This window comes from Sebastes umbrosus, chromosome 7 (genome assembly GCF_015220745.1).
Source record: "Sebastes umbrosus isolate fSebUmb1 chromosome 7, fSebUmb1.pri, whole genome shotgun sequence".
In the NCBI taxonomy this organism is placed as follows: domain Eukaryota; kingdom Metazoa; phylum Chordata; class Actinopteri; order Perciformes; family Sebastidae; genus Sebastes; species Sebastes umbrosus.
The window spans coordinates 3,338,084-3,363,823 of NC_051275.1; the positions used below are offsets into that span (position 1 = coordinate 3,338,084).

The 25,740-nt window shown below is 39.8% G+C and overlaps 1 protein-coding gene across 1 annotated transcript in view; it reads left to right on the plus strand.

Moving 5' to 3' along the window:
• Nucleotides 1-25,740, plus strand: part of cntn5 (contactin 5) — a 176,704-nt gene that overhangs the window by 39,644 nt on the left and 111,320 nt on the right. The window contains 1 exon segment of the mRNA XM_037775644.1: nt 5,750-5,868. Within this exon segment, the coding sequence (XP_037631572.1) occupies nt 5,814-5,868 (55 nt within the window). The 5' untranslated portion in view covers nt 5,750-5,813.

Genomic DNA, 25,740 nt, shown 5'->3' on the forward strand with positions numbered 1-25,740 from the left:
TAATTTAAAGGATGTTCGAATTAGAATAATTTAGTCTGTATAATTGGTGGATTGTGTATTTGATATGTTTACGCTGTGCTTGTCATCTATTTCATGTTTCGTTGGCAGGTGTTGCTGCCTAATCGAGCCCACTCTTTCATGCCATTATGCTCTAAGCTCTATATGCTTTGCGTCTCTTGTGAATCAAAAACAATTCTACCATTTCTTTCTCCCGTATAAAATATATGGTTGACTGGAAAGTGAAAGCTGAGACCACGAAGGACATGTCTGGCAGAGTTCTGAGAGACACTGAGCAGTCAAGGAGGGTGAACTTTACGTTGCCTGAGTGCAGACCAACTTTATTCGATACACACAAGGGACCCGTGCTCTCTGATAAATACTGACAGTAGACGAGAGAGATTCACATCCCAAACCTCACTTACTGTAAGTCACAGGTAACTAAAGAAGTAGTATTTTCAAGATAACGCATCTTCTCTAAACATTTTGCATCTACTGTACATTTACTGTAATCATGACTTATACTTTACAACTGATATGCAGAAGCAATACAATGTATTTTGTACCTTTGCAATTTTAAATTTGAGAGATTATTTGATAACACTTTTTCTTTTTCGAGACTGATACCATAACAATGAGTATATGATGATACCAATACTAATTTGAAGCTGATTCTTTCCTCTTCTCCTTCTTCCTAAACTGTAAATAAGCCATTGACATGCACCTTGCCTGTGTGTGAGCCATGAAACATTTCAGCTCTGTGTGTCGCTTTTTGTTGGAAAAAACATCAAACTATCCATTGTGCTGTCAGACTGACGGCTAAGCAGTGTAACTGATCACATTGTTAATCGGCAGTGCGTGACAAATATTGTTAATGTACTGTATATACGTATATGTGTAACATGAGGATGTGTTGGGCACTTGAATTTCTGAGAATTTTATCATCAAATGTTAAAAAAATCTCAAAACAAAATTATACTTCTAAACTCAATTGTCAGTGTTCCAGATGGGAAGCTGGTGACGGATTGTGTCCTTGTTGCAGTACTAGCGTCTCACTCGGCAGCATCATACATTTAGCTGTTTCAAACTGAAAGAAAAGACAAAAAACAATGCAACTAGCTTTTGTATTCCAAAAGGTCCACCTTTACTTATTTTGGACCCATATGAGCGATGGATTGATTTCGTACCTGCAAACTCGCCATTTTTATTGTCAACCAGGTCATCCATGTGAATCCGAAGAGCATTAACGTGCATTGTTTCTATTGTGCAGTATTTGCTCAGGCTAAAGTGAATTACGAGGGAGAATGATTATCCGTGGGATGCAAATAAACTGCTTTGCGGAACAATGCAACATAAGTAACATTGCGGATAGTTTAAAACCACCTTCCTGATATTTAATGTTGGCTAAACTAGCTAGCATTAACTAACTAACTTCATGGAGTTTCTCGACTCAGTTACCAGTGGTGGAAAGCTAACAAGCTAGTTTGTAAAGGAATATATAAAATATCTATAAATAAATAATAATTATCTCCACATTTACCAGCTGAAACAATAAAGTGATGAACAGAATAATGTATCAATAATTATAATCCAATAATATAATATGTATAATTATGCTATTAAACTTATTTGTAGGGCTGTCAAAGTTAATGCGATAATGCATTAACGCAAATTAGTTTTGACGCCACTAATTTCTTTAACGCATTAACGCAACTTGAAGTTTTTGGTTGTAGTGGGCTCAGTTTTAAAGCTAGATACTGACATCATATAAACTACAAAACCTAAGGAATCCATTGGTACCAACCATGTCATACTAGTTTGTCTTGAAGGAGGATGAATAACGCTCCAAACTTACGCTAATTTTTGGTGAGGAAAAACTGCATGGCCATTTTTAAAGGGTGTCCCTTGACCTCTGACCTCCAGATATGTGAATGAAAATGGGTTCTATGGGTACCCACGAGTGTCCCCTTTACAGACATGCCCACTTTATGATAATCACATGCAGTTTGGGGCAAGTCATAGTCAAGTCAGGACACTGACACACTGACAGCTGTTGTTGCCTGTTAGGCTGCAGTTTACCATGTTATGATTGGAGCACATTTTTTATGCTAAATGCAGTACCTGTGAGAGTTTCTGGACAATATTTGTCATTGTTTTGTGTTGTTACTTGATTTCCAGTAATAAATATATACATACATTTGACAAATTTCCCTTTAAGGTACATTTTGAACAGATACAAAAATGTGTGATTAATCTATTTTAAGCAGTTGACAGTCCTACTTATTTGTTTATCAAAATAAGATGTTTTCCTCATTGTATTCTAATCTCAAAATGCCCCCAAAGGCTTCATTTGCGTATTAAATTCTCTAAAATTCACATACCCCCTACCTGATTTCTGTATCTTGCCACCTTTTCTAGACTCACTCTAGAGTTTGCAGGTCTGTGACTTATTGTAAGCACCTGTCAAAACTGCACCTGCAACTCAATCCATTTTGTCATGTCAGCTTTTGCAACATGGCTGAAATATGTACACAACAATTTTCCTCACTTGAAATGTTTCCTTTTGGAATTGTTTCTTACATTTTTGGGGGGATTGCAGTCTCACTTGAAAAAGACAAATTCAGATTTTCAGGTGATGTCTGTGTGTGTTATAGTACCTGCGGCTGAATAGTTTTGGCTCACCAAACCAAACATGCAGAATGTTCATTTTTATGACAATACTCCAAACGAGAACATGGTCTTGGAAGAACTTTTGTCTTGTATTCTGTAAAAATACCCTACAGGCCTGCCAGGCCAGAGATGATCAAACAGAGAAGCTGCTGGTGGATTTCTGTAGGAAGAGATGTGCTTCTGACTCCAGTTTCCAACTGAGGGCTGATGTGGAAGTTGTTCAGTCCAGCACGTACCCAGGGGTTTGTTTGACAACAAGCTGACCTGTGCAGCCAAGAATAGAGTAAAGTGCTGAAAAGAAAGGGACAAGGAAGACTTCCTTTCCTGAGGTGACTCGTGCGTTTTAATGTATGCAATAGGCATCTGCTCATGTTCTATCACAGAGCTACGGTACGTTTTATTTTTATGCTGCTTTGTGCAAGTGGAAGGTCATAGTGGGGTGAAGGAGGGTGAGAACCTTCTCCAAAATGGAGAGCAGTTTTCACGAGCCTGTGAAGACAGCTGTCTAGACAGCAGATCTTCAGCTGTTTATTTCTCTGCATCGGTGAGCAAAGACAGTGAAAACTAAAAAGTTTGTCAAAGTATTTCCACCCGTAGAGAAAAGACTTAAATTTACAGAGAAGAGTGGCAGATTACACGTGGCGGAAAAACCTGCAAAAAGACAGCACAAACAGCTTTTATTACACGGAAGGGAAATGGATAATTGTTTGTTTATCCCTCTTTCTTTCTTTCTAAATAACAGATAGCCTAAGTCACTAATTGTTTAACCCACCAGTTCTACTGCTGGTGCATTCTGGGAGGGTAGGGGACAAATGAGGTGAGACGAAGACAAGGAGGCATAAATGATGAATGTGAGACGACGACTCCTGCTGGATCTGGACATGCTTCCCTCAACCCACAGAGCTGTCTGTGCCACTGCATTAATGATCTAAATGACAGGCAAGTTAAATGAAGATGAGAGAGCCTGTTAGTGGGATAAGAGAGAGAGAGCATACATTCAAACATGTTGACGTAGAGAAAATATCAGATAGATGGAGAGGTACTGCTCTTTGTGTAGAGATGAATGGCACTGAAGGCGAATAACGAGGTCAGCAGATCTCACTCTCTTTATACACATCAGCAGTGTATGCCATTAGCATTGTTTACAAACAGAATTGCATCCATAAGTCCAGATGCTGCGTTTTACATAGAATTTTTGCCTGAATATCAGTGTTTGTTATTGTGGTCAGGGTTTGATGCTGAACTTACAAAGGTGCTATTGATGCTTGTAGCAGTAAAATATCATGCCTCAACTGTAGGTTGTTGTTTGCATTTTGTTTGGAATGAATTGCAGTGCAGTATTTATATACACTAGGGCTGTCAAAGTTGATGCGCTAATAACACGTTAGCACAAATTTGTGTTAACGCCATTAATTTCTTTAAAGGTCCCATATCGTGCTCATTTTCAGGTTCATACTTGTATTTTGTGTTTCTAATAGAACATGTCTACATGCTTGTAATGTTAAAAAAAAACTTTATTTTCCTCATACTGTCGGCCTGAATATGCCTGTATTTACTCTCTGTCTTAAACGCTCCGTTTTGGCGCATTTCGATGGAACTGCGATGAAATTGCAACAGAATTGCATTGCTAGGCAACAGCTTGGGTCCATGTGTACTTCCTGTCAGCTGATGACATTCACATACACTGCATCCAGGAATAAACTGGGACACATTTAAAATGTTTACGTTTAAAACTGTGTGAAGGGTCTAAATATTGTATGTTTGTGACATCACAAATGGACAGAAATCCAGACAGCTTGTTTCAAATGCAGAGTTTCTGAATACGGCTGTGTGTATTTATCTGTGGGTTGAGCATTCCGATACTTTCACAGTATTTATATAGGACTTAAGCCTGCTTTATAATAAAGAAACATGAAAATCTCACTTTTTTATAATATGGGACCTTTAAAGGGACTATTTGTAACTTTGTACGCGCATAAATGTAGCGGGTCGTCACACATGCGCGCTCGCATATGCGCGTTCGCGTGTAGCCGTTGTACCCTCCTCCTCTGCCTGCTCGCCTTCACTCAGACAGCTCAGCTCGCTCCACCTCTAGACGTGAACGCGCGCTCACTACACACTGCAGAAGAGTTAGTTTAGCTCTGAGAATATCTAGTGAATGTACAGGGGACGTTTGTGCAGAAATAACTGCTGCAGCTCCTCCAGACCAACAGAGGTTTTCCGTGTCTTGTGAAGTGACGGGGCTCTACAGAGATTTACGTTGTCTTCTCGTTACCGACCGGGTGCCGGTGTCTCCTCTGCTCTCTCCGGCTGCGGGCGGAGCAATTTTTAGGTTGTAGCAGGCATTTAAGGAATCCATTGGTACCAACCATTTCATACTAGCTTGTAGCGAAGGAGGCTAAATAACGCTCCAAACTTACGCTAAATGTTGGTGATGAAAAACTGGCATGGACATTTTCAAAGGGGTCCCTTGACCTCTGACCTCCAGATATGTGAATGAAAATGGGTTCTATGGGTACCCACGAGTCTCCCCTTTACAGACATGCCCACTTTATGATAATCACATGCAGTTTGGGGGCAAGTCATAGTCAAGTCAGCACACTGACACACTGACAGCTGTTGTTGCCTGTTGGGCTGCAGTTTGTCATGTTATGATTTGAGCATATTGTTTTATGGAGAACCCATGGAGGGATAGGGACCTACAACATGCATTAACAAACTATATGAAATATTTAGAAATTATGTTTTGAATAGTAATAATGCTTTTGTACCACATCGAGTATGTTCTATAAATAACTAGAAATAGACAGGCGCTGTTTACCTCACAAGCTGCACTTTCTTTTCACATCAATTACTGCAGAGGTAACAACAACTGCTGTTCCATGTTTTGCACAGTGAGGTCATTATTTACATGAAATAGTGGAGTCGCGGGGGTGTCCTTTATGACCCAGCCTTTATTGATCCAAAATGCAAAGATCTCATTTGGTGAGATTAGCACAGTGATTTGGATTGACAGTTCTAGTGTGCTAGAGGAATATCCTCCCACCAATTGGTGTTTTTTTTTCTCTCTCTCTGTTTGTAGGCACAGCTTTAATGAAGAAGCAGACCTGCTAACATTCTTGCAGAAGGGACCCTCTTCAACAAGTATGGGGTCACCATGGAAACCATTTCTCCTCCTGTATGTCATCAGTGGCCTTTCAGGTAAGAAATTCAAAAGGCAGTGTTTAGAGATGATAGTATGAACTAGTTGTACAGAATAATCTTCTCAAGCACTGTTCTTAGAAGAAATTGTACAGTACACACACACACACACAGAAATCTACTGTAATGACCTGGCAATTGTAAATGTGACACAGCTGGAAGATCATTGTTTATGGATGTGAGAGGTATCTTGTGTCTTGTCACACTTGGAGAGGAGGAATCCACGTCTTTGGAATGATGAATTTTACATTTAAATCTGAGTAGAAGTGAAGATGCCATGGCTCATTGAGCATTCCTATGCTTCTGAGTCTCAGATATATGAGAGGGGGTTCCATACCTTTTCAGTAAAGGCCTATTGTGGCTGTAGATGTAGGGCTCTATTTAAGCGATCTATAGCACATGGTCTAAAGTGTATTTAGGGCGTGTCCAACTCCACTTTTGCTAGTTAGGCAGCGCATAATCTGGTCGCAATGTAAGGTGCAGGGGGCAAAGGGGTTGTATTTAGTCTCTTAATTAATCATAGGTGTCTTTTGGGCGTAGCAGGAATTAAACCAATCAGAGAGTCCTGTTAGTTTTCTACTTCATTATATTCTATTATATTCTGAATTATCATCTGCCGCCTGAATTTTGTGTTTTCCTTAACATTAATTGTTACTTTGTACTTGAGTGCCAGCATGCCCATGGGCGCAAGTACATTTGCTACTTACACAATGTGGGCGCTGGGCGTGAAAATGACAACTGCGTCGGTCTGAAACTAGCAATGATAGTTGCGCTGTGCGCCGCTTTGTGCCGGGTGTAAGATAGGGCCCATAGACTGTATATAAGAAGTGGATGTAGTCACCGTGACGTCAACCATTGGTTTGTGGACTGCAGTTTTGAAGCCTTGAGTTCGGTATTTTGGCTGTTGCCATCTTGGTTTCTGGCCGTCGCCATGTTGTTTTTCTTTGAACCAGAAATGACACAAGAGGGTAGAGCTAAGTACAACAACAGATTTTTAGATGACAAAAACACACTGTGAAAGGATTAAAGTTCTAAGGCAAAACACAGAGAACTCCCAGACCGGACAACGCTGTGGTAGCGACCTGTCAATCACAAGGTAGCCACGCCCTAAAACTTCCCCTGCTTTATGGTCTATCTGACTCTAAATGGGACCATAATTTACTAAATGGACATCATGCTGTATTGAAGAAGACTTGAAACTAGCGATTGAGACCATAAACTCATGTTTACAATGTTTACTGAGGTAATAAATCAAGTGAGAAGTAGCCTCATTTTCTCATAGACTTCTATACAATCAGACTTCTTTTTGCAACCAGAGGAGTCGCTCCCTGCTGGCTATTAAAAATAATTCAAGTTTAAAGCACTTCAGCATTGGCTTCACTTTTCAGAACCGGAGGTTGCCGCCTGGCTGTAAAGAGCAGGCGCTCTCAGAAAAAGCAGTGACTAGGGCACATTACTACTGTAGTTTCACAGTCCTAACTATTTGTATGACATCATGAATCATTGTGTGGATTAGCCTGACAAATACTACTCGATAAATACTTTCCTACTTAATAATAATGAAGTATCCTCCGTTAGTTCCTTAGTGGCCCGGTAGGAATCAAAACCTCAACATGGCAGGGCTCTGCTTCATCCACTGAGCTGAGTTTTCTGGTAGAATATCTTTACTGGTGAAGCACAACTTCACGCTCCACATCAAGTGTGTCCGTTAGTCAGTCTAGAGCATGTGTTTGCCGGTCTAATGGGTTCTGACCTTTTAATGGTTCTTTCAACCCACCAGAGGGTTCGTGCACTCGGTGGCTCTATCCGAGCTTCGTTTCTGGGAGTCAAACACACAGCGCTGACCTCACTCTTCTGATCGTTAAACCATACTATTAAACTGAAACGACTGTTTCTTAACTCTTGAGCCTCGTCTCTGGGGACCGTCAGATTCTGAACAAATTGTGGACATTTTTAGAGACTTAGGATTTTTTTTATGTATGTTGGGGTATGATGGTTTAGATAAGCAAATTGCCATAACAATTACTACAAATACAAAGAGGTTAAAGGACCAATATGTAATATATTTACTGTACTAAATCCTAAAATGGCCGACAACAATGCTACAAGAGGTTCTCCTTTGAAATTTACATTCCGGACCGGAACGTTTGTCTTTGGTTTGGTCGGTGTGATCCAGTCCACCGACCATTTCGACACCCCGTTGCCACATATGAAACAAATTGGCACGCAAACACAGCCTTCTGCATGCAAGGAAGCAAGCTATCGAACTCGATCATCAGAGATAACGTTAACAGTAGATTCTACCTGACCTGAAAAGCCACGGCACATCTCTCTGTGGTCCCTGTGTGCAGCTGGGTTATCAAGGCAGCGAGTATTTGAGACACACAGCTGGTGAAGTGCTTCCCACTACTGCTGGACAGAGCCTAACACGGTCATGTCTAAGCAGTAAGACCTCAAATTCTGAAAACTACGGGCGCACCGGAGGAGTGGACGGGCCATGGCTCCAATGTTTTGAATTTGGACTGCTGTTATCCATTTTAAACGCAAGCTGTCAGTGCTACATATTGCTTTTTTAACAAGGTCTTACTTTCCTATACCTAACGTGGAAGAGTTTTGAAAGGTGACATTGTGTATGCCACAGGTTTATGGCCTGCTGTGTTGTGTGTCATAGCGATTATCACCTTGGCTCCACTATAGCTTGTAAAGTCTTTTAAAGGGCAAAGCCTGTATGAAGAAGTTATTCATTGTAACACTAGTTCTCTGGTATCTCTAACATTGTCCCACTGCTGCTCTTTAAGTCAGTAACCTTGATGATTGCTGGCCTCAGGTTAAGACAACAATTAGTTTTCATAGGACTAATTCTGTTGGGCAAATTGTACATATTGCAATAATTAATTTCCATCTAAGTCTTCTGATTTTCATCGGCATTTCAAAAGGCAATTATTCTCTCAAGAATTGTTTTGAAGGCAAATACGTTATACCTTTGATTGGTGTTTGATCCTTTGATTTAAGGTATTTTTCATTCAAGACGGTGTAAATAGGCAACACAGTCTCACGACAGTTCGTGAAATAGTCACAAAATTGGATCTATTTCTTTTGTGTACGTAGACATGAATTTACCTTTTTTTTGTGACGCTCAGCTCGACTTTCAACAACATATTTTTTGTGTGTTATCCTACGAATATCCAGCAACACGTGAAGCACGTGTCAATTTCCAGTCCAGTCAAAAGTAAAACTACTTAGTTAGGTTTAGGAATAGATCGACTTGGTTGGGCTTAGCCATCAAAACTATTTAGGTTTAGGAAAAGATAGCGGTTTGGGTTTAAATAACACCGGGAATGGCGTAACTTAACTACGGAAGTTACATCACAAAAACTACTTAGTTAGCTTTAGGAAAAGATCGTGGTTCGGGTTGAAATAACTCTGGAAGTGCTGTAACTGAAGTACGGAATAGGGATGTTTATAATTAACTGTTTAACCGTTAACCGACATTAAGCATTTTAACCGATTAATGCTATCGGTTAAAACAGTTAAACGAAATATTTATAATTAATTAAAAAGAAAATTAAAAAAATTAAAAATCTGAGCGGCTCGTCACTTTAAGGAGAAAAGCTGGTCAACCTTAACAGCCCACCTTAAGAGGCGGAACCGGAGTTGCAGGATACAGGAAGTCGACTCCGGTCTCTGGCTCGCTTGAGCGGAGTGGAGGAGTTGTAGTTTTGTAGCATTTATTCAGCAACAAATAAACTGTACACACACTGCTACACCTACGTTCACAGCTAGAACGCCACCGACAACCTCACACTCACCGCCAACACACACACGGACACTCGTTAAAGTTACGTCGCGCTGACAGACTGCATGTGCTTGGCGGCGGTGGCGAGCAAGAAGCCTCCGGCAATGCTAGAGCTGCTAACGTAGCACAAACACACACACTGTTTATCAGGCAATCGCTATCGTTAATCCGGACAGACAGAGTGTCGTTACGCCGGGCAGACACACAGCAGACGCGAGGAACAAATCTTGTCGGTTAACAGTTAATAATCGGTTAACGAGGGTCGGTTATCGGTTAAGAACATTTTTCAAAATGAGCATCCCTAGTACGGAAGTTACATGACAAATGAATCAATGTTGTCTTCTGGTTTCACAAGGGACACAAACACTGGTGTCCTGGGTGAAAGTCCTGTGTTGTTTGACCCACTCATCCACTCCGACCTCCTCCCTACGCGGCGTTTGTCCTCTATACTTCCCAGTTAACAATTCTGTGAATTACATACGGATTGATTTTGTGCTGACCATAACAAAAAAATTCCGTGTCTATGTACATAAATCAGTACATTACATTTTGTGACTATTTCACGAACTGCCGTGCGACTGGGCTGAAATACTTGTATTCTCATACTGTTGCAGCTTGCACCATGGGGTAGTAGTGTTAAAGTAAAAGCCAAAATGTTAAGATAAGTGATTTTTATTTTATTTTATTTTTCATATCTAAGTTGGTCTTTAAATATCATGTGTGTATTGGTAGGTCAATAATTAAATATTGCACAAGACGGCAGCGCTAAGCAGCTGAGTTCACCTGAGATGTAGGAGGCGATGCCAGGTTAATTGATTGCTATTCACACTTCAAGGAATCCAGGTAGGAATCTATAAACATGGTTCAGACCTGCTGGGTCTCTTTCGATATTCCTGCAGGGAAAATGCGTAAAGCTGCAGGAAAATAGGGCTTGCATCAGCGTATAGATGACCTCAGAGACGCTATTGGTATGTATAGTTTTCTTGAGTGATAATGATAATATGTAAACAACATGATATAGAGCTGTGGTGGTGTGCAGGTTCACGGTGATTTTTTGTGGTCGGCGATGTTTGGAAGCGCTGTGCGTTTGTATGTTATATGCGCCGATAAATTATTTAATTTTATTATTTAATTTATTCGGCTTGAGCAGTGTGGTGTTTATATTTTGATTAAGGACATTTTTATACCGTTGGTTACCGGTCGTCTTTGACATTATTATAGCGTTTAATCAGATGGTTGATATATGATGGAGTTAGGCAATAATAGTGTGTTTTGTGATGATTATTATCAGTATAAATTGCATGTATGCTTTTGGGGATATATTATAGTCGTGATTTATTATTTCTTAGATGTATACTGATAATTGACCTGATTTATTTGAGACAGATGATGAGCAGAAGAAAAGTCCAAAGAACTTAACGAGTAGTGATTGGGTAGGTTCTTGCATAGACAGGATAACAATGCACTGAACAAAAAAGCAAAAATGCAGTACAAAACATTCTTCTATCGACATTGATTCTTATTTTCAGATGGTTACACACTAAAATAAAAACATACTTATTAATATTGCATTTCTTTTCTGCCAATAGATCCCCCGAAATGTTACACTGTTTCTTTAAGGGTGACACATCGTTGTTCCAAGATGCAGAGCAGTGTAAGGCTTCTAGAGTGAGAGAAAGAGCTAGCCACTTGTATGAAGGCTGTCAGTGTGAAAGCCAATTCAGCACTATAGCATGATGCATATGGTACTGTGCATATATTCTTTTATAAATGTGCACTAAAGGGAAGACAGGCCCGTGGTTTTGTTTGCATAGGCAACTTTGGATGTTGTTGTAGCCTAATCATATGCATTTGAAACGGTTGTCTTTAAAGTGTAAATCTTACCTCCCCGTGGAGTTTGTGAAAGTGATTCTAGAGAGGCGTGGGCAATGTGTAGGAAAAATGGCGAGGCTACCTGAGGATATCTTTTAAAGATATCTTCACCGGCAATGGACCTCACTGACAAAACAAGAAACTTAAGTAACCAAAGAAATTGCTTTAACAACCCTGCTCACACTGTTGTTGTCCATCACCTAGTTTCCTATTCTTTGTTGTCATATCTTGCTTATGTCACCTCTACTAGCGAGGCTCATCTGGCCTCAGAGATATAGCAGCGAACAAGACAGTGTGGTGGATGGTAGTTAAGTAAAGCAGCAGTAGTGACAAATTCAACTTCTGGGTCCCGTGCGGTTTCTTGAAGCAGATCAAGGCATGATAGAGTACAATTAAATTCCTCAAGGGGAAAACAAAAGACTTTAAGACGCCTTTAAGCACACTGTGCTGTCAGACCTCTCCAACTTCCAAGTGTAAGAAAAACTTTTCTCATTTTTTTGGGATCAGCATTCTAGATAGATAAAATGATTAAATTGTTTAGACCACATTATGTGCAGAAAATATTCAGTCATTCCAAGTCAATCAGATTGAAGAATGACCCAGAATGACACACAGTCAAAGACAACAAAAAGATAATATTCAACTGCAGTGTGCAAAGTGGAATGGCTATTGCAAGTTTTTCAGACCAACACAGGCACTTAAGAGGTCTCTCAGAAATGTCAGATCTGCCGTGGGTGTCTATCTGATTCATGTGCGATAACAGCAAAGGCCATAGCTGCCACAGCAGAGGACGTGCTGTTGTTGTTGCAAACATCATGAACAGAGAAATGGAAAATCAACACACTCTAGTATACCAATGTCTACTGTTGCACAATGAATAGACCCACAGTACTGTAAAGTAGGGATGCACCAATTGTGAAATTCTGGGCTACCGATACCGATGTGTAAAAAACAATTTGGCCGATAGGCGATACCGATACCAATGGTTTTGCTTATTCAGTTTTTGCTGTTATTTATACCCCTTTTGTGCCAGGGAAACATTGACCTCTTCATTATATAAAAATGAATAAATAACTGAGCTGTTTTAAAGTCATTCAGCATTTCATGACACTGTCTTTGAATGAGCACAAATTCAATTATAAAAAATTATGAAACAACTTTTATTAAACCATGAAAAATATATATTTTTTTAAATAAATGCTTCAAAAGCCTTTTTAGCTGCTATACAACTACCAACTCAATGAGAAGACTGTTTCAGAACTGGAACAGCCCAACAAAAATATTTGCTTTGTGAAACATAAATTAAATGTAAATGTAAATGCGATTAGAAACATAAGCAGTGTTTCTACCACATAGACTTTACTCGGGCGGGCTGCCCATATTTTAACGGCCAAGTGTATTTGGCAACCTATTTAAGCATTTTTCCTTTTTATCCGTCTGAGAGAACGAATTATTGATGTTTGTAACATGATGCGAAAAGTATTGCTTCTAAAATCTCAGTCATCATAAAGTATGTGTTCACGGAAATTATAAGCACTGGACAACCATATTGTTGACCTCACCCCAACCGTATCCTGGCCCTATTTCTAACCTTAATGCACACAATAATCATCTGCTATTCACATTATTGACTATCATCAAAAACTTAATGTACTTTTTTAGAGCTGGAAAACCCGCCTGCTAACAGCCATTCAACGGCATCACCCAGATGTGCCGATCACCGGGATGATAAATGTTTGAGTGCTTTGAATGTTTAAATATAGCCGTGGTGGGACTAGTTGAAACACTCCTCCTGATGCACTAGTTTTATTCTTTATTATTCTTTGTATTTTGGTATTTTCAATTTCATAGCATAAGAGATGCTTTTCAGTTTTATAGCTATTGCTTTTGGGGGAAGTGTTCAATATTCTTCATACAGCGTAAAAGTACTGAAGTGTTTGAAATGTTCCTTATTTTCTAATGAAAATAGTTTACCGAAGTTGCCAGGGGGCAAAATGTTACCTCAGTCCCCAGCAAGAGGGTTCAGCCTGTCTTTGACACTTACACGACTGTCTGTTCAAAATAGATGAAAAGGAATGTATCCTTTTTTCCGCGGTACTGAACTCGCACCAAAGAGTGACTTCTAAACTCGGGTATGAACTGACTTTTGTTTACCGTTACGTCCCTAAACTAAGCATTCCATTAGAAAAGAAGCCCTTGCAGAAAAGCATTATGTTTATCAAGACTTTAACTAGTTTATCAAACTTATAAACCAGGGACTTAGTGGCTTGTGTAGTTGTTTCAGTTGAGTCAATTCTGTGCATTGATTTTTGATTTCAGGGTTTAGTTCTGTGCTACCTTGAGTGCATAAAGTTGACAGAATTTGCTCCGCTTGTTCATTATAGGTATCTCAGCCCTCTGTTGCTACATTGACTCCTGTTGTCTTACTGCTTTGCGAAATAATTGCCTCTCAGAAAAACAGGTATGGTCTCTCTCGATGGCCTTAAAGGGCTTTATTGTGGGATTGATTTTTTCTACCTTTACATTCCATACTCGCGTGGAGAGAAATATGTGACCATTTTAGTCTCCAAAATTTGCACTTCAGCCATCAGAGGTAAAAATATCTAGATTTTCTGGAACCCAAACACAAGTTTCAGACAAACACAATACAAGCTCATGAAATCTGCTTTCTATGTAGTACACTGTGTATCCGAATGACATTACAGGAAACTAAAGTGGAGTGCTGTGCATGTTTTTACATTCAATCAAATATGATAATATGATAATTCTTGAACCGCAAGTGATCAACCTTTCAGCAATGATGATGTCACAATAAAATTTCCATTGGATGAACCATTTAATTATAGTCACATTAGCAAACTGTATTTGCATGACCAATATTGGTTGTTGAGTTTGTCTGCTATTTACAATTATAAAAGACAAAATACATATACTAGGGATGTCCATAATTAACCGTTGAACCGTAAACCGACATTAAGCATTTAACCGATTAACGCTATCGGTTAAAATGGTTAAAAGAAATGTTAATAATGAACTCAAAAGCTGAGCGGCTTAGAGGAGCGGCGAAAGGAGAAAAGCTGGTCCACCTTAACAGCCCACCTTAAGAGGCGGAGCCAGAGTTGCTGGATACAGGAAGTCGGCTCCGGTCTCCGGCTCGCTGGAGCGGAGCGGAGGAGTTGTAGTTTTGTAGCATTTATTCACCAACAAATAAACTGTCCACACACTGCTACACCTACGTTCACAGCTAGAACGCCACCAACAACCTCACACTCACCACCAACACATACACACACGGTCTGTTGGAAACTCACTAAAGTTACGCAGACTATGTGTGCGGCGGCGAGGACGAAGCCTCCGACAATACTAGAGCTGCTAACGTAGCACAAACACACACTCTGTTTGTTGGAAACTCGCTATCGTTACGCCGGGCAGACACACAGCTGACAACCCGCTAAACTAAACTAAATGTGCGGTGAAGACTTTTACTGGGAAAGTGGTAGCTGGTACACCGCTGCATGCGAGGCACGAATCTTGTTGGTTAATGGTTAATAATCTGTTAACGAGGGTCGGTTATCGGTTAAGAACATTTTTCATAATGAGCATCCCAAACAAAAACACCTACATTTTTAAGCACATAGACTATATGTGTAACACATGCTTAATAGAGCTTGCTGTTTGGATTAAGAATAAAACCACTTCCTCCAAGAGGAATTGTTTTCTCTCTCCACGTGTACAGCTGAAACTGTATGTATAATTGAGATTGTCTGGCCACTGTATGCATGAAGGATGTGAGTTTTAATTGAACTAAACAATTTTCAGTCCTGAACATTTGGTACTTTAAGTAACGATAAAACAATTCCTGTGCAATGATTTCATATTAATTTGATGGAAAATTGAACTTGAAATTAGAGAAGTGCATTGTAATGTCGCCCACATTGGTGATCACAGTATTTCCAGTACATACTCCATTATCCCATTTTGTCCATTTACACAATTCTGGTCTGCATTTCTTTCTCCAAAAGTGTTGTTGAATGAGAGAGCCAGGAGAGACATATAACACTGTAGACAAATGAAATTTTATGGGCAAAGCATAAAAAAAACAAAAGAAGATACACACCATACATCAGTATTGTCCTCAGGCATATTGTTGTCTTATAACAAGCAATGACAGGCCTTTACTTGTGTTTGCTGTCTTTGTTCTTTTGCCTTTAGGAGAAATATTCTGAGCTCATTCCTGTTTGGTTATTTTAGAAGGATGACTCTCAGTGGTCTTTTATCAGATCTCCTGAAGGAACTTGTATTTCCTGTCATCATCCAGCCATACATGGAGCGTTGCCTTATCAATAACTTAAATCAAATCAGTCAAATTAATGCTGCACATTATGCCTGCAGTGCTGACGCCATCATGGTATCGGTTACAAATAGGGCTGTCGATCGATTAAGATATTTTATCGCGATTAATTGCATGATTGTTCATAATAGATAGTGATTAATTGAAAATTAATCGCACATTTTTTTATCTGTTCAAAATGTACCTTAAAGGGAGATTTGTCAAGTAATTTAAATACTCTGATCAACCTGGGAGTGGGCAAATATTGCTGCTTTATGCAAATGCCATGTATATATTATATTATTGGAAATCAAGTTAACAGCACAAAACAATGACACATATTGTCCTTATGCATAAAAAATATGCCCAAATCACAACATGGCAAACATTGGTCCCCGTGAACCATTTTCATTTACATATCTTGAGGTCAGAGGTCAATGGGACCCCTTATAGCCATGCCAGTTTTTCCTTGCAAAATTTAGTGTAATTAGTGCATTATTTAGACCTCCTTCACGACATAGCTAGTGTGACATGTTGGTGCCGATGGATTTTCTTAGTTTTTCAGTTTCATATCATGCCAGCATCGTCAGCTTTGAAAGCTTCTAAAATGAGCCCGCTACAACCCCAAATTCGCAAGCTGCGTTAATGCGTTAAAGAAGTTAGTGCATTAAACAATTTGTGTTAACACCTTATTATTGTGTTTAACTTTCACAGCCCTACTAATACTATATTTGATTATACTCTATACAGTAGTATTTAGCTCTGTATATCTTCTGGAAAAATGTACATTTGTCGCGTTAAAATTAATTTGCATTAACTCGTTATAATTCGCGTTAACTTTGACAGCTCTGGTTAAAAAAAGAAAAAGACAGTTATACATGCACAACAGTACATGTTGACACCACAATGTTGAATGTTAAGTCTGTGGATTCTGTTTTTTGAGGGAGAGTTTGTTCATTTTACCAACAATTACATCACTAATGTTGGACCATAGGTAAACAAGAACAAATCTATAAAGTTGTGGTTTTCCCAAAGCAGCGCTTGAGCGGAGCGTGCCTTTAGAGCAACTTGTCAGAAATATGTCACATTTTAGCGAGAGGTGCCGCACTTCAAACTGGTTTTCAATATTATCAGCAGCGGGAGCCATGAGCAGCACCTCCCAGGGGTGTGATGCCGTCTTTGTTCATTATGATACTTTTGACATGATGGCTTGTGTAATGGATTATTGACCTACTGCTCTATCTGAATACTCTGAAAATGCTCACTTTGAAGACAATAGTTCCCCTGTTCTATTTATTTTCCTCTGTACCTGTCTCCCACCGCCTAGGCCTTATCCGTCTCCAGAGATATTTAAATCATGCAGTAGCAGAGAGGGCAGCACAATTAGATTTCTCTCATGTTTAAAAGAGGCTGGGGCCATTTTCTTTTCCTCCCCCCAGTCTGAGTCTGATTGAAAATACACTGTTGCCTTGGAGCATTAAGTGTGGCATGGTAATTCAACTGTTTCTCAGCTAACTCTGAGGTATCTCAATATTAAAAGTGGGTTGCGGGGGAATATAGATGTGTAGTAGTGCTGTATAGTGATGCATGAAGTCATTTTCACCAAGGGCAAAAGAGTCATGCGCTAGAAATATGGTTGCGTATGGGGGAAAATGGATGTGTATTTGCATGCACTACAACACAGAGCTGGACCATGCAATGAATAACTTGCTGTGATTGTATACCTTGAAAAATAACACTGAAATATGGAGTTTTGTTAAAGGTCAATCTCAAACAATAGAGGTTAACTACAATTACCAACATCCCACTAACCCAAATAACATAAGAAATGCCTAAAACAATAATGAGTACAGTGGAAACTGCTTATAGTGATCACAGTTACAGTGATCAACCGCTTATATGGAGCAGGAAGCTTGGGACAGAATCATTCCTATACAAATGCTGTTTAAGTTCTTCACTTAGGGCTGACTTGAATACTTGCCATGATATTTGACCTCCAAATCAGTATGTTGAATGCTTTGTTTTTTACATTTTATTTTTTTTAATATATAAAAAATGTATATTACATACATTTATACATTATTACATAATCCCTAAATAGCCCACGAAATAAGGAATAGATTATTAATTTTCAACATTATTATTAGTTATTCTCAGACGGATATCGCTGTTTGTTGTGTAAACGGGGGGAGATGGAGACACACAGACGGAACAACCTGCTGTGCAGTGGCTGCTCCACGAAGCTTCCAATACCTTTGAATCGTTCTCACCGAAGGCTTCGAAGCCCAAAGAAATGGTATTCGAGACAGCCCTAGTAAACACGTAGTCCGCTTACATTGTTCATTTTAGGGTCTTTTCATACATGAAAACATATGGAAAAACATTTTAAAACTACGTTAGACTAACGTTAATTTAATTTTTGTTTTGTTTTTTTACTTTACTCCCGTGATACTTTGCCTCGCGGACCGTCTGCTTTCCGGCTGGATACTGGCTGGTCATTTTCTCTGAATAAAAACGAATGTGCACAGGTAAGCACCTGTGGTTGAAGCCGCCCTCATCAAGTGGATTGATAATATCTGGTCACATAATGCCAACCAAAGTGAAACTCTGTCGACCGCAGTGCCGACAGCTCATGCAGACTGGCGTCTGTCTCCCTCCATGCCGCTACTGGGTGAGCGAGCGAGGAGCCCCAGCAAAGGGGCGCCGTTCTGCATGCACGTTCATGTTGCAGAGCCGGCCAAAAACAGCAACCCTTGGTGAGGGAAAAAGGCAGAAGAATTGGCAGGGAGTCACTTTCATTACTTTGTATATTTGCAATAAATATATAAATTTAATTTCGATGTGAATCTGCATGAGAAATGATGCCCAACAACAAAAATTTGGTTATAATAATCATCTGCTTATAGTGATCAATTTTGACCCGGACAGACATGATCACTGTAAGCGGTTTCCACTGTAGTTGCAACTCTGAAGGTTATTTTCTTTGTGTGTTACAAATACACAAACTTAAGGGATCTATTTTTGGGTCCCACCATCAGGGACTAATGGACTTCCTCCATCTGGCAGGAGAACCAGAGTTGTGACAGCCTCTCTTACACTCACAACTTGAGCCCAGGAAATGAGATGAAAAAAGGAAATGTTGATTTCTGTGAGCTTGAGAAGTTGGGTTCAAACATTCAAGTCTTGGCAGTGAAGCGTCTTTGGTGTGTACGGTGATCAACACTATAATCAGTACCCGGGGATTTTGAATTTGGCATTTCAGAGCACTCAAGTACATACAATGAGCCTGTGTGCTGACGCCAGAGTTTCGTGAAATGGAGTCTTGCTATCGTGTGCCACATAGCCCTGAAGCCAATTACAAAAGTTTGTTGTCATTTGCTTAATATTTTAGAGAAACATCTGATTCTGCGTCATGTCACTGTAGAATTATGTTTACCTCCAATATGGGCATTAATAAAGAAATACAGAATATCAGTAAATGAGCAGGCTGGGTAGAGACTTCTATACATCTCAATAAACCTGCAGTAAGCAGAATGTTTTTGCCATCATTGGACAAAAGTTCCATAATAACCTTTCAGCATATTGTAATTCAAGAGTTCTGAGAGAAAACTAGACTTCTGCGCCTCCTCATGGCTCTGTTTTCAGACTTTAAAACATCTAGCCCGTGACGGGAGACATTTAAACCAATCACAGGTCATTTCAGAGAGAGAGCGTTCCTATTGGCTTTGTCATTCAACGGAGGCAGCTGTCAATCACTCACAAACTCCGATCAAACAGTCAAACTAAGCAGTGCTGATCAAATAACAATCTATATTCTGTTACTGTAATGCCTATTTCTCTCCTCAAATGTTTCAGAAACATCTTGTAGTGTACTGTTAGTGTGCTCCGGCTGGTGGGCGGTGCTTGGTATTTCCTCAACTGATCTCAACATGGCTGCCGGCTCACAAACTTTTTTCATTTTACAGCTAAACAGTACACTACAAGATGATTCTGAAAAACATTTGAGGAGAAATAGGCATTACAGTAACAGAATATTGATTCATATTTGATCAGCGCTGCCTAGTTTGACCGTTTGATCGGAGTTTGCGAGTGATTGACAGCTGCTTAGAGACGGGCAGACTCCAGCTTGGCTCTGATTGGTTATTTTCCTCAGGTTTGTGAAATCTCGCAGATGCCATTAGGACCACTGGAGGACACCGTAGGACACATGATTTTTTTCAGATTACCTGTCTCATGCACTACTGTCAGGATTTAGTGGCCATTTTATAAAAATTACTTTTTTAATCATATTGCTCCCATCTCGCCTACTGCTGCTCTAAGAGACATGACAACATAATACCATACATCAAACGACATCGTTACTCTGGCAAGGTTGAACCAGCTCATACAATCTCCATAGTACACCGAGGATCAGGAAAGAAAGACTGGGTTTTAGTAAGTAGTCCGCTGTGATAGGAGGTGAGGTGAGGGTTGCATATGATGTATGGATTGTTCTATCTGTAATGATATTCAGCTGAATAAATGGTCTCAAGGATTAATCAGCTTCAGTCAATATAATCTCCCTGTGAAGGTCTTCATTAATCTTACAGGCTATGGCTAATCATGGTTCCGTCTACTTGAGTCCCCATGAGCATCTCACCTACTTACTGTATGTTATTCTAATTAATTTTTCAACACCACAGTCGTCCAGAGCTGCAGACAAACCCGAAGGACTCGCACATTGTCTCCTGTGCTGTGCCAAACCAATGACCTAATACAAGTGGATGATTGTTTCTCCCTATTTCCCCAGGTCTCCCCTCTCTCCGCTTAAAAACATGTCATCTTCCCTTAGCTTCACCTTCACCTCTGCTGTTAGTTAGTTTGCATGTCCCCTTGTCTCAAAGCCATGCAAGTCTCCCCTCATTTGGTCATGCTTCCTGATAACTTACACTTTATTTAATGCAATTATTTCTCCATAGTACGCCAAAAGGTCATCTCCATTCAAGTAAAGCCACATCTAACATATGTATGATAATAAGGACAAGGTAACAGGAACGTTTGGCTTTTTGGTCTTTTGTTCATGTATAAAATGGCCCTCGTCTCCTTTGGTGATGTTATCACGGAGGTGGTGTTAAGACCTGAAACGATCACCGACGGCAATGCTCCAGAGCTCCATAAAAATGCAGCAGGTGCAGCCCTTTCAACAACAATGAGTGTTTCTGATTTTGCGCCCTCTGAAAGATAGGGATCAGTGGGATCTGCAAGGGTCATTGCTTTTATCAGATGAAGGTGACAGCTGACAAGACCAAGTGCCTGTCGGCTTCAGTAGTCAAACAAACAAAAGAGGCTTTTTTTTTCAGTATCCTGTATTTGTCGGGGTTTAGCCTCAGTCTGCAATGTTATCTTCCTGGCAAAAAGGAAATGGACCTTTTATAACTTGCATTCGACAGAACAATATGCGACATGTTTAGGCTCTTATTGACAGAATATCCCCGTATGATGTATAACAAGGGTGCAACCGTGTCACCTTTCGACTAAAAATAGCCATTTTTAATCCAAAATATGGGTCCTTTAAGGTCTGTATTGTTCAGAACCCCGTCAGCATCTGGCCGCTTGGGCCTCGGCCTTGCTTGCCCCTGTCTCTCTGTCCCTAGTGCTTCTAGTTGGGGTTTCCTCTATCCAAATATCCCCAGCTACCAGTTTCTTTAGTTGGGGTCAACCTTGTAGACAAGATTTGTTACTGGCTTACCGGTTTGGTTTGGCTACATCAAGTATAATCCAATATAACACCTTCCACCTCCACTGACATTAAGATAAGATAAGATTGATCCCCTGAGGGTAAATTTGGTAATAACCATTTTTTTTTTTTTTACAATCGCTAACATCCTTTTGTCTACTCTGTAGTCACATTTTCAAAACTCTAAAACACAATTAACACAACATCCGTCTGTTGTGGACCATACAATTAACACAAATTCATGTTGTTTCCACAGAATATGCAGTCAATTAACATATTTCTAAAATGCTTCAATTTGTTTACAAACAAGCTTACCCAATACCAAATTGTGGATCTTTCCTGTCTCATATACAAATGCTTGCTCACAGCTTGCCAGAAATGAAATGTTTAAAACCTTAAATGCAGTGTAGAGCCTCTACTACTACAAAAACAGCAGCTCAACACCTATACTGAAACAGCTGAAAAGCATTTTGAATGAAAATGAAGATCATTGAAACATTGAGAAATAGCTGATTTACTGTAAGTCGTGTAAAATAGGCCGCCAGAGATGGATAAGGAATGCCAAGTTTATCCAAGGTGAATAGCGAGAGACGACATACAGTAAGATGGGATTTGGGCGAGAACATGTGGCCAAATGCTGAAGATCATATACACTCATCGGCCACTTTATTAGGTACACCTTGCTGAGTACCGGGTGGTCTTCTGCTGCTGTAGCCCATCTGCTTCAAGGTTCGACGTGTTGTGCGTTCAGAGATGGTATTCTGCATACCTTGGTTGTAACGAGTGGTTATTTGAGTTACTGTTGCCTTTCTATCATCTCGAACCACTCTGCCCATTCTCCTCTGACCTCTGACATCAACAGAGCATTTCTTCCACACGACTGCCGCTCACTGGATATGTTCTCTTTTTCGGACCATTCTCTGTAAACCCTAGAGATGGTTGTGCGTGAAAATCCCAGTAGATCAACAGTTTTTGAAATACTCAGACCAGCTCGTCCAACAACCATGCCACGTTCAAAGTCACTTAAATCCCCTTTCTTCCCATTCTGATGCTCAGTTTGAAACTTCAGCAAGTCGTCTTCACCACCATGTATGTTGGATTTTTTGTTGATCACTGGCAAAAATGTCATGTTGCTAATACAGCTTTTACTGCAGCAATTCTGTCACTTACTATTTTTTCCACTGTACATTCTATACATTAAAGACAACTCATTCACTTTTAGATAGCGTGGTACCAGAAAGGCACACATTTGACACTCAATCAAAACATGTAGAGTGGTTTACAGTAAAGGAAACTGAATTATGAAAACAATGGATTTCATATTATCTATTGTATACAGGTAGAATTGAAACATGAAAAGTGTTGCAGGTTTTGCAATGCCATCAACTGTCAGTATTTTGAAAGCCGGTGTGCTATGATTGAATATATGTTCCTCTTAGATAGAAAAACGTGCTAGTGTTTTGAATTTGATATTGAGCATTGGGGTTTGCCCTGTTTTGATAGAGTTAGTGTATGTAGAATGTTTTTTTATATTTTGAAATGTAGATTTGGTATTTAATGAAGAAATGTAGTTTTGATTATACAATGAACTATTTGGCTAATTGTGTGATGTAGGTGTGTTTAGAAGAGTTTAGAATCTTAAATATAGGTAAAGGCTTGTTAGCAATTGTAAAATACTGTAATAATAAGTGAAAGGGGATGGAAAGAATATATGAAACACCTTTTTAAAATGATGCACACACATGTACAATAAAGCAGCACCGCAAAAAAAATACAGCCTTCAAACTAATCATTGTCAGAATTGTGAGAACCTAATCACAAAGCCATAATCATATTACAGAACATTATAGCTGCTTGGCTCAATCGCTTTGATAATGTCACATACTGTATGCACAGTGATAAAACAGTCCTGGTGAATTCTTTATGGCTTAGGCCGGTCTGAATCAGCAGCAAAAGGGTTGCTTTAACGCTGCGACCCAGTGTGTTATTGGGAGGGTTTTTGTGTGGTCCTCTACTAGTTTTATCCAATTCACTTCTCCTTGTCCAGTATTGCTTCGGGCTGGGAATCTCCAGGTATCCGTTTGATCTTCAGGGTGCTGTGATTCAGTTAGAAAATGATTTCTTTGTATTGATACATGTCAATCTTTTGTTTCCATTTGTTCGTGTACAGCAGGGGTTCTCAAACTTTTGGGGACCAGGGACCCCTTACAGGGTAGAAAATAGTCCGAGGACCCTCTCATAATCATAACATCGATTGAGATAATATGCTTAGTTCCACTTGTACTCTTAAATGCCATTGGACCCATTTATTTTTTTAACCTAAATACTTCTGACTTGTTTGATAGTGATAAACAGAAACACATTTCAATCTGAATCATGTTAATACCACTTTGTTTTGCCCTGATATTCCGGGTGCTTTGTAATCAGATGTCGCTTTAGCTTGGCCGTCTTCACGGCTTCGTTCGCTTGCACCTGAAGACACATGACGCATTTTGGTCTCCTGTCACTGACCGCTTGATATAACGTCATATTTTCTCCTTTAGCCAGTTTGGGCTAAGCTTCATTTGACGATCTGGACTGATGCAAATATTTCTCCATGCTCGCCAGCTAGCTAGCTAGCCAGGCTAAGCAGCAGCAGCAGCAGGAACGGTTTGTTGCGCCCTGAGTGAAGTGACTGATTCATGACAGATTGTTTTATTTGTCCCGATCTGTAGGTATGCACTTTTTATTATACAGCACAATTTTATAATTTATAGCAAATAATTTCACGGCGCTGCTGGCAGAGAGCCCCGGTCTCCCGGACTCCACTTTGAGAATCATTGCTGTACAGTATAACCACATTCACAATAACATAATCATAATCATCAATCACAAATAAATCCGGATGAATTTACTTTATATTATAATTCATCGCCACAGCAGAAGTATGCCAACTGGCATTGCGATGGTGTGGCATGTTTACAGCTCCCATTTAGTGCTGTGAGAGAAGTGAGCCTTTTGTCCTGACAGTATTTTGAAACTTGACTAAATGAAGTCAGTGCAGCTGTCATCTTTTAACAGGATCAACTTATGTTATAACAAGCTGTTTCCTTGTCATCCGCTGCTTTTCTCAACCACACTGCAATTGTCAGAGAGATGCCGGGTTGTGCTGTCAAAAGTCCAGCCTGCTGCTGACAGTTTGGTCTCAGTCAGATAAAACAGCTGTAAATTATGTTCTGAACTCTGCTTTCATTTTAAGAAATATCTATTTTCAGTGTGAGAAACAGGATGATTAGTGTGACTTGAGCCCCACAATCCAGATGTGTATGGCAGCACTGGAAAGGTTTGTGGTTTTGGTTAACAATTAAATGTTCATTTTCCATGATTAATAATTCCTTCTTTGATGATGCACATAGCCAAAACCTTCGCCACCAGGGAGTCCCACGCTCACTTCTCAGTATCGGTTAGATGAAGTTAAGATATAGCTTGCATCACATTTATTATTTTTGAATCAATAACCTTGTTATTTCCTCCATTTCCTGCAAAATATGACTGCACCGCAGCATCAGAGGCGACTTGGCAACTAGAATTGTTCCGATACCGATAGCAGTATTAGAAATGCATCAGATACTGCCCAAAATTTGGTATCGGGTATCGGCAGTAACGCCAGTCTTTGCATCGATCCGATACCATAATTTACAGAAAAAATCAACTTGTTTAACCGGAAATTAATTCTGCTTCGCTGCACCAAAACAGCAGCCTTCACTGTGCTGTCGCCCTGGATGTATCACGGCTGCCACTGGCAACTACTGATTTAGAGCAGCGAAGAAGAACTGATTGGAGGTAGTTTGTCACGTGACAATGGCAAACAACAACAGTGCAGTTCTAGTGGAGAGTGTAACGGTAGTCAGAGCGAGGAAAATGTCGGCCATTTGGCAACATTTCACAGTGGAAAATCCAACAAGTAAAACTACGATATGTACGGTATGTAAAGCCTCTGTTCTGAGGGGTGGCAGTGCACTAGTAGGATGAGTGACTATTGCAACCTGCAGGATGTTTTAGATCACATTTATTAAGAGTAAGTTCTATTGCATTCATTCTCTGTATGTATTTGTTCATGTTTTACAAAGGTTTTAACCTGAGCCAGGCCATCCAACAAAGACAGTAATCATATCACAT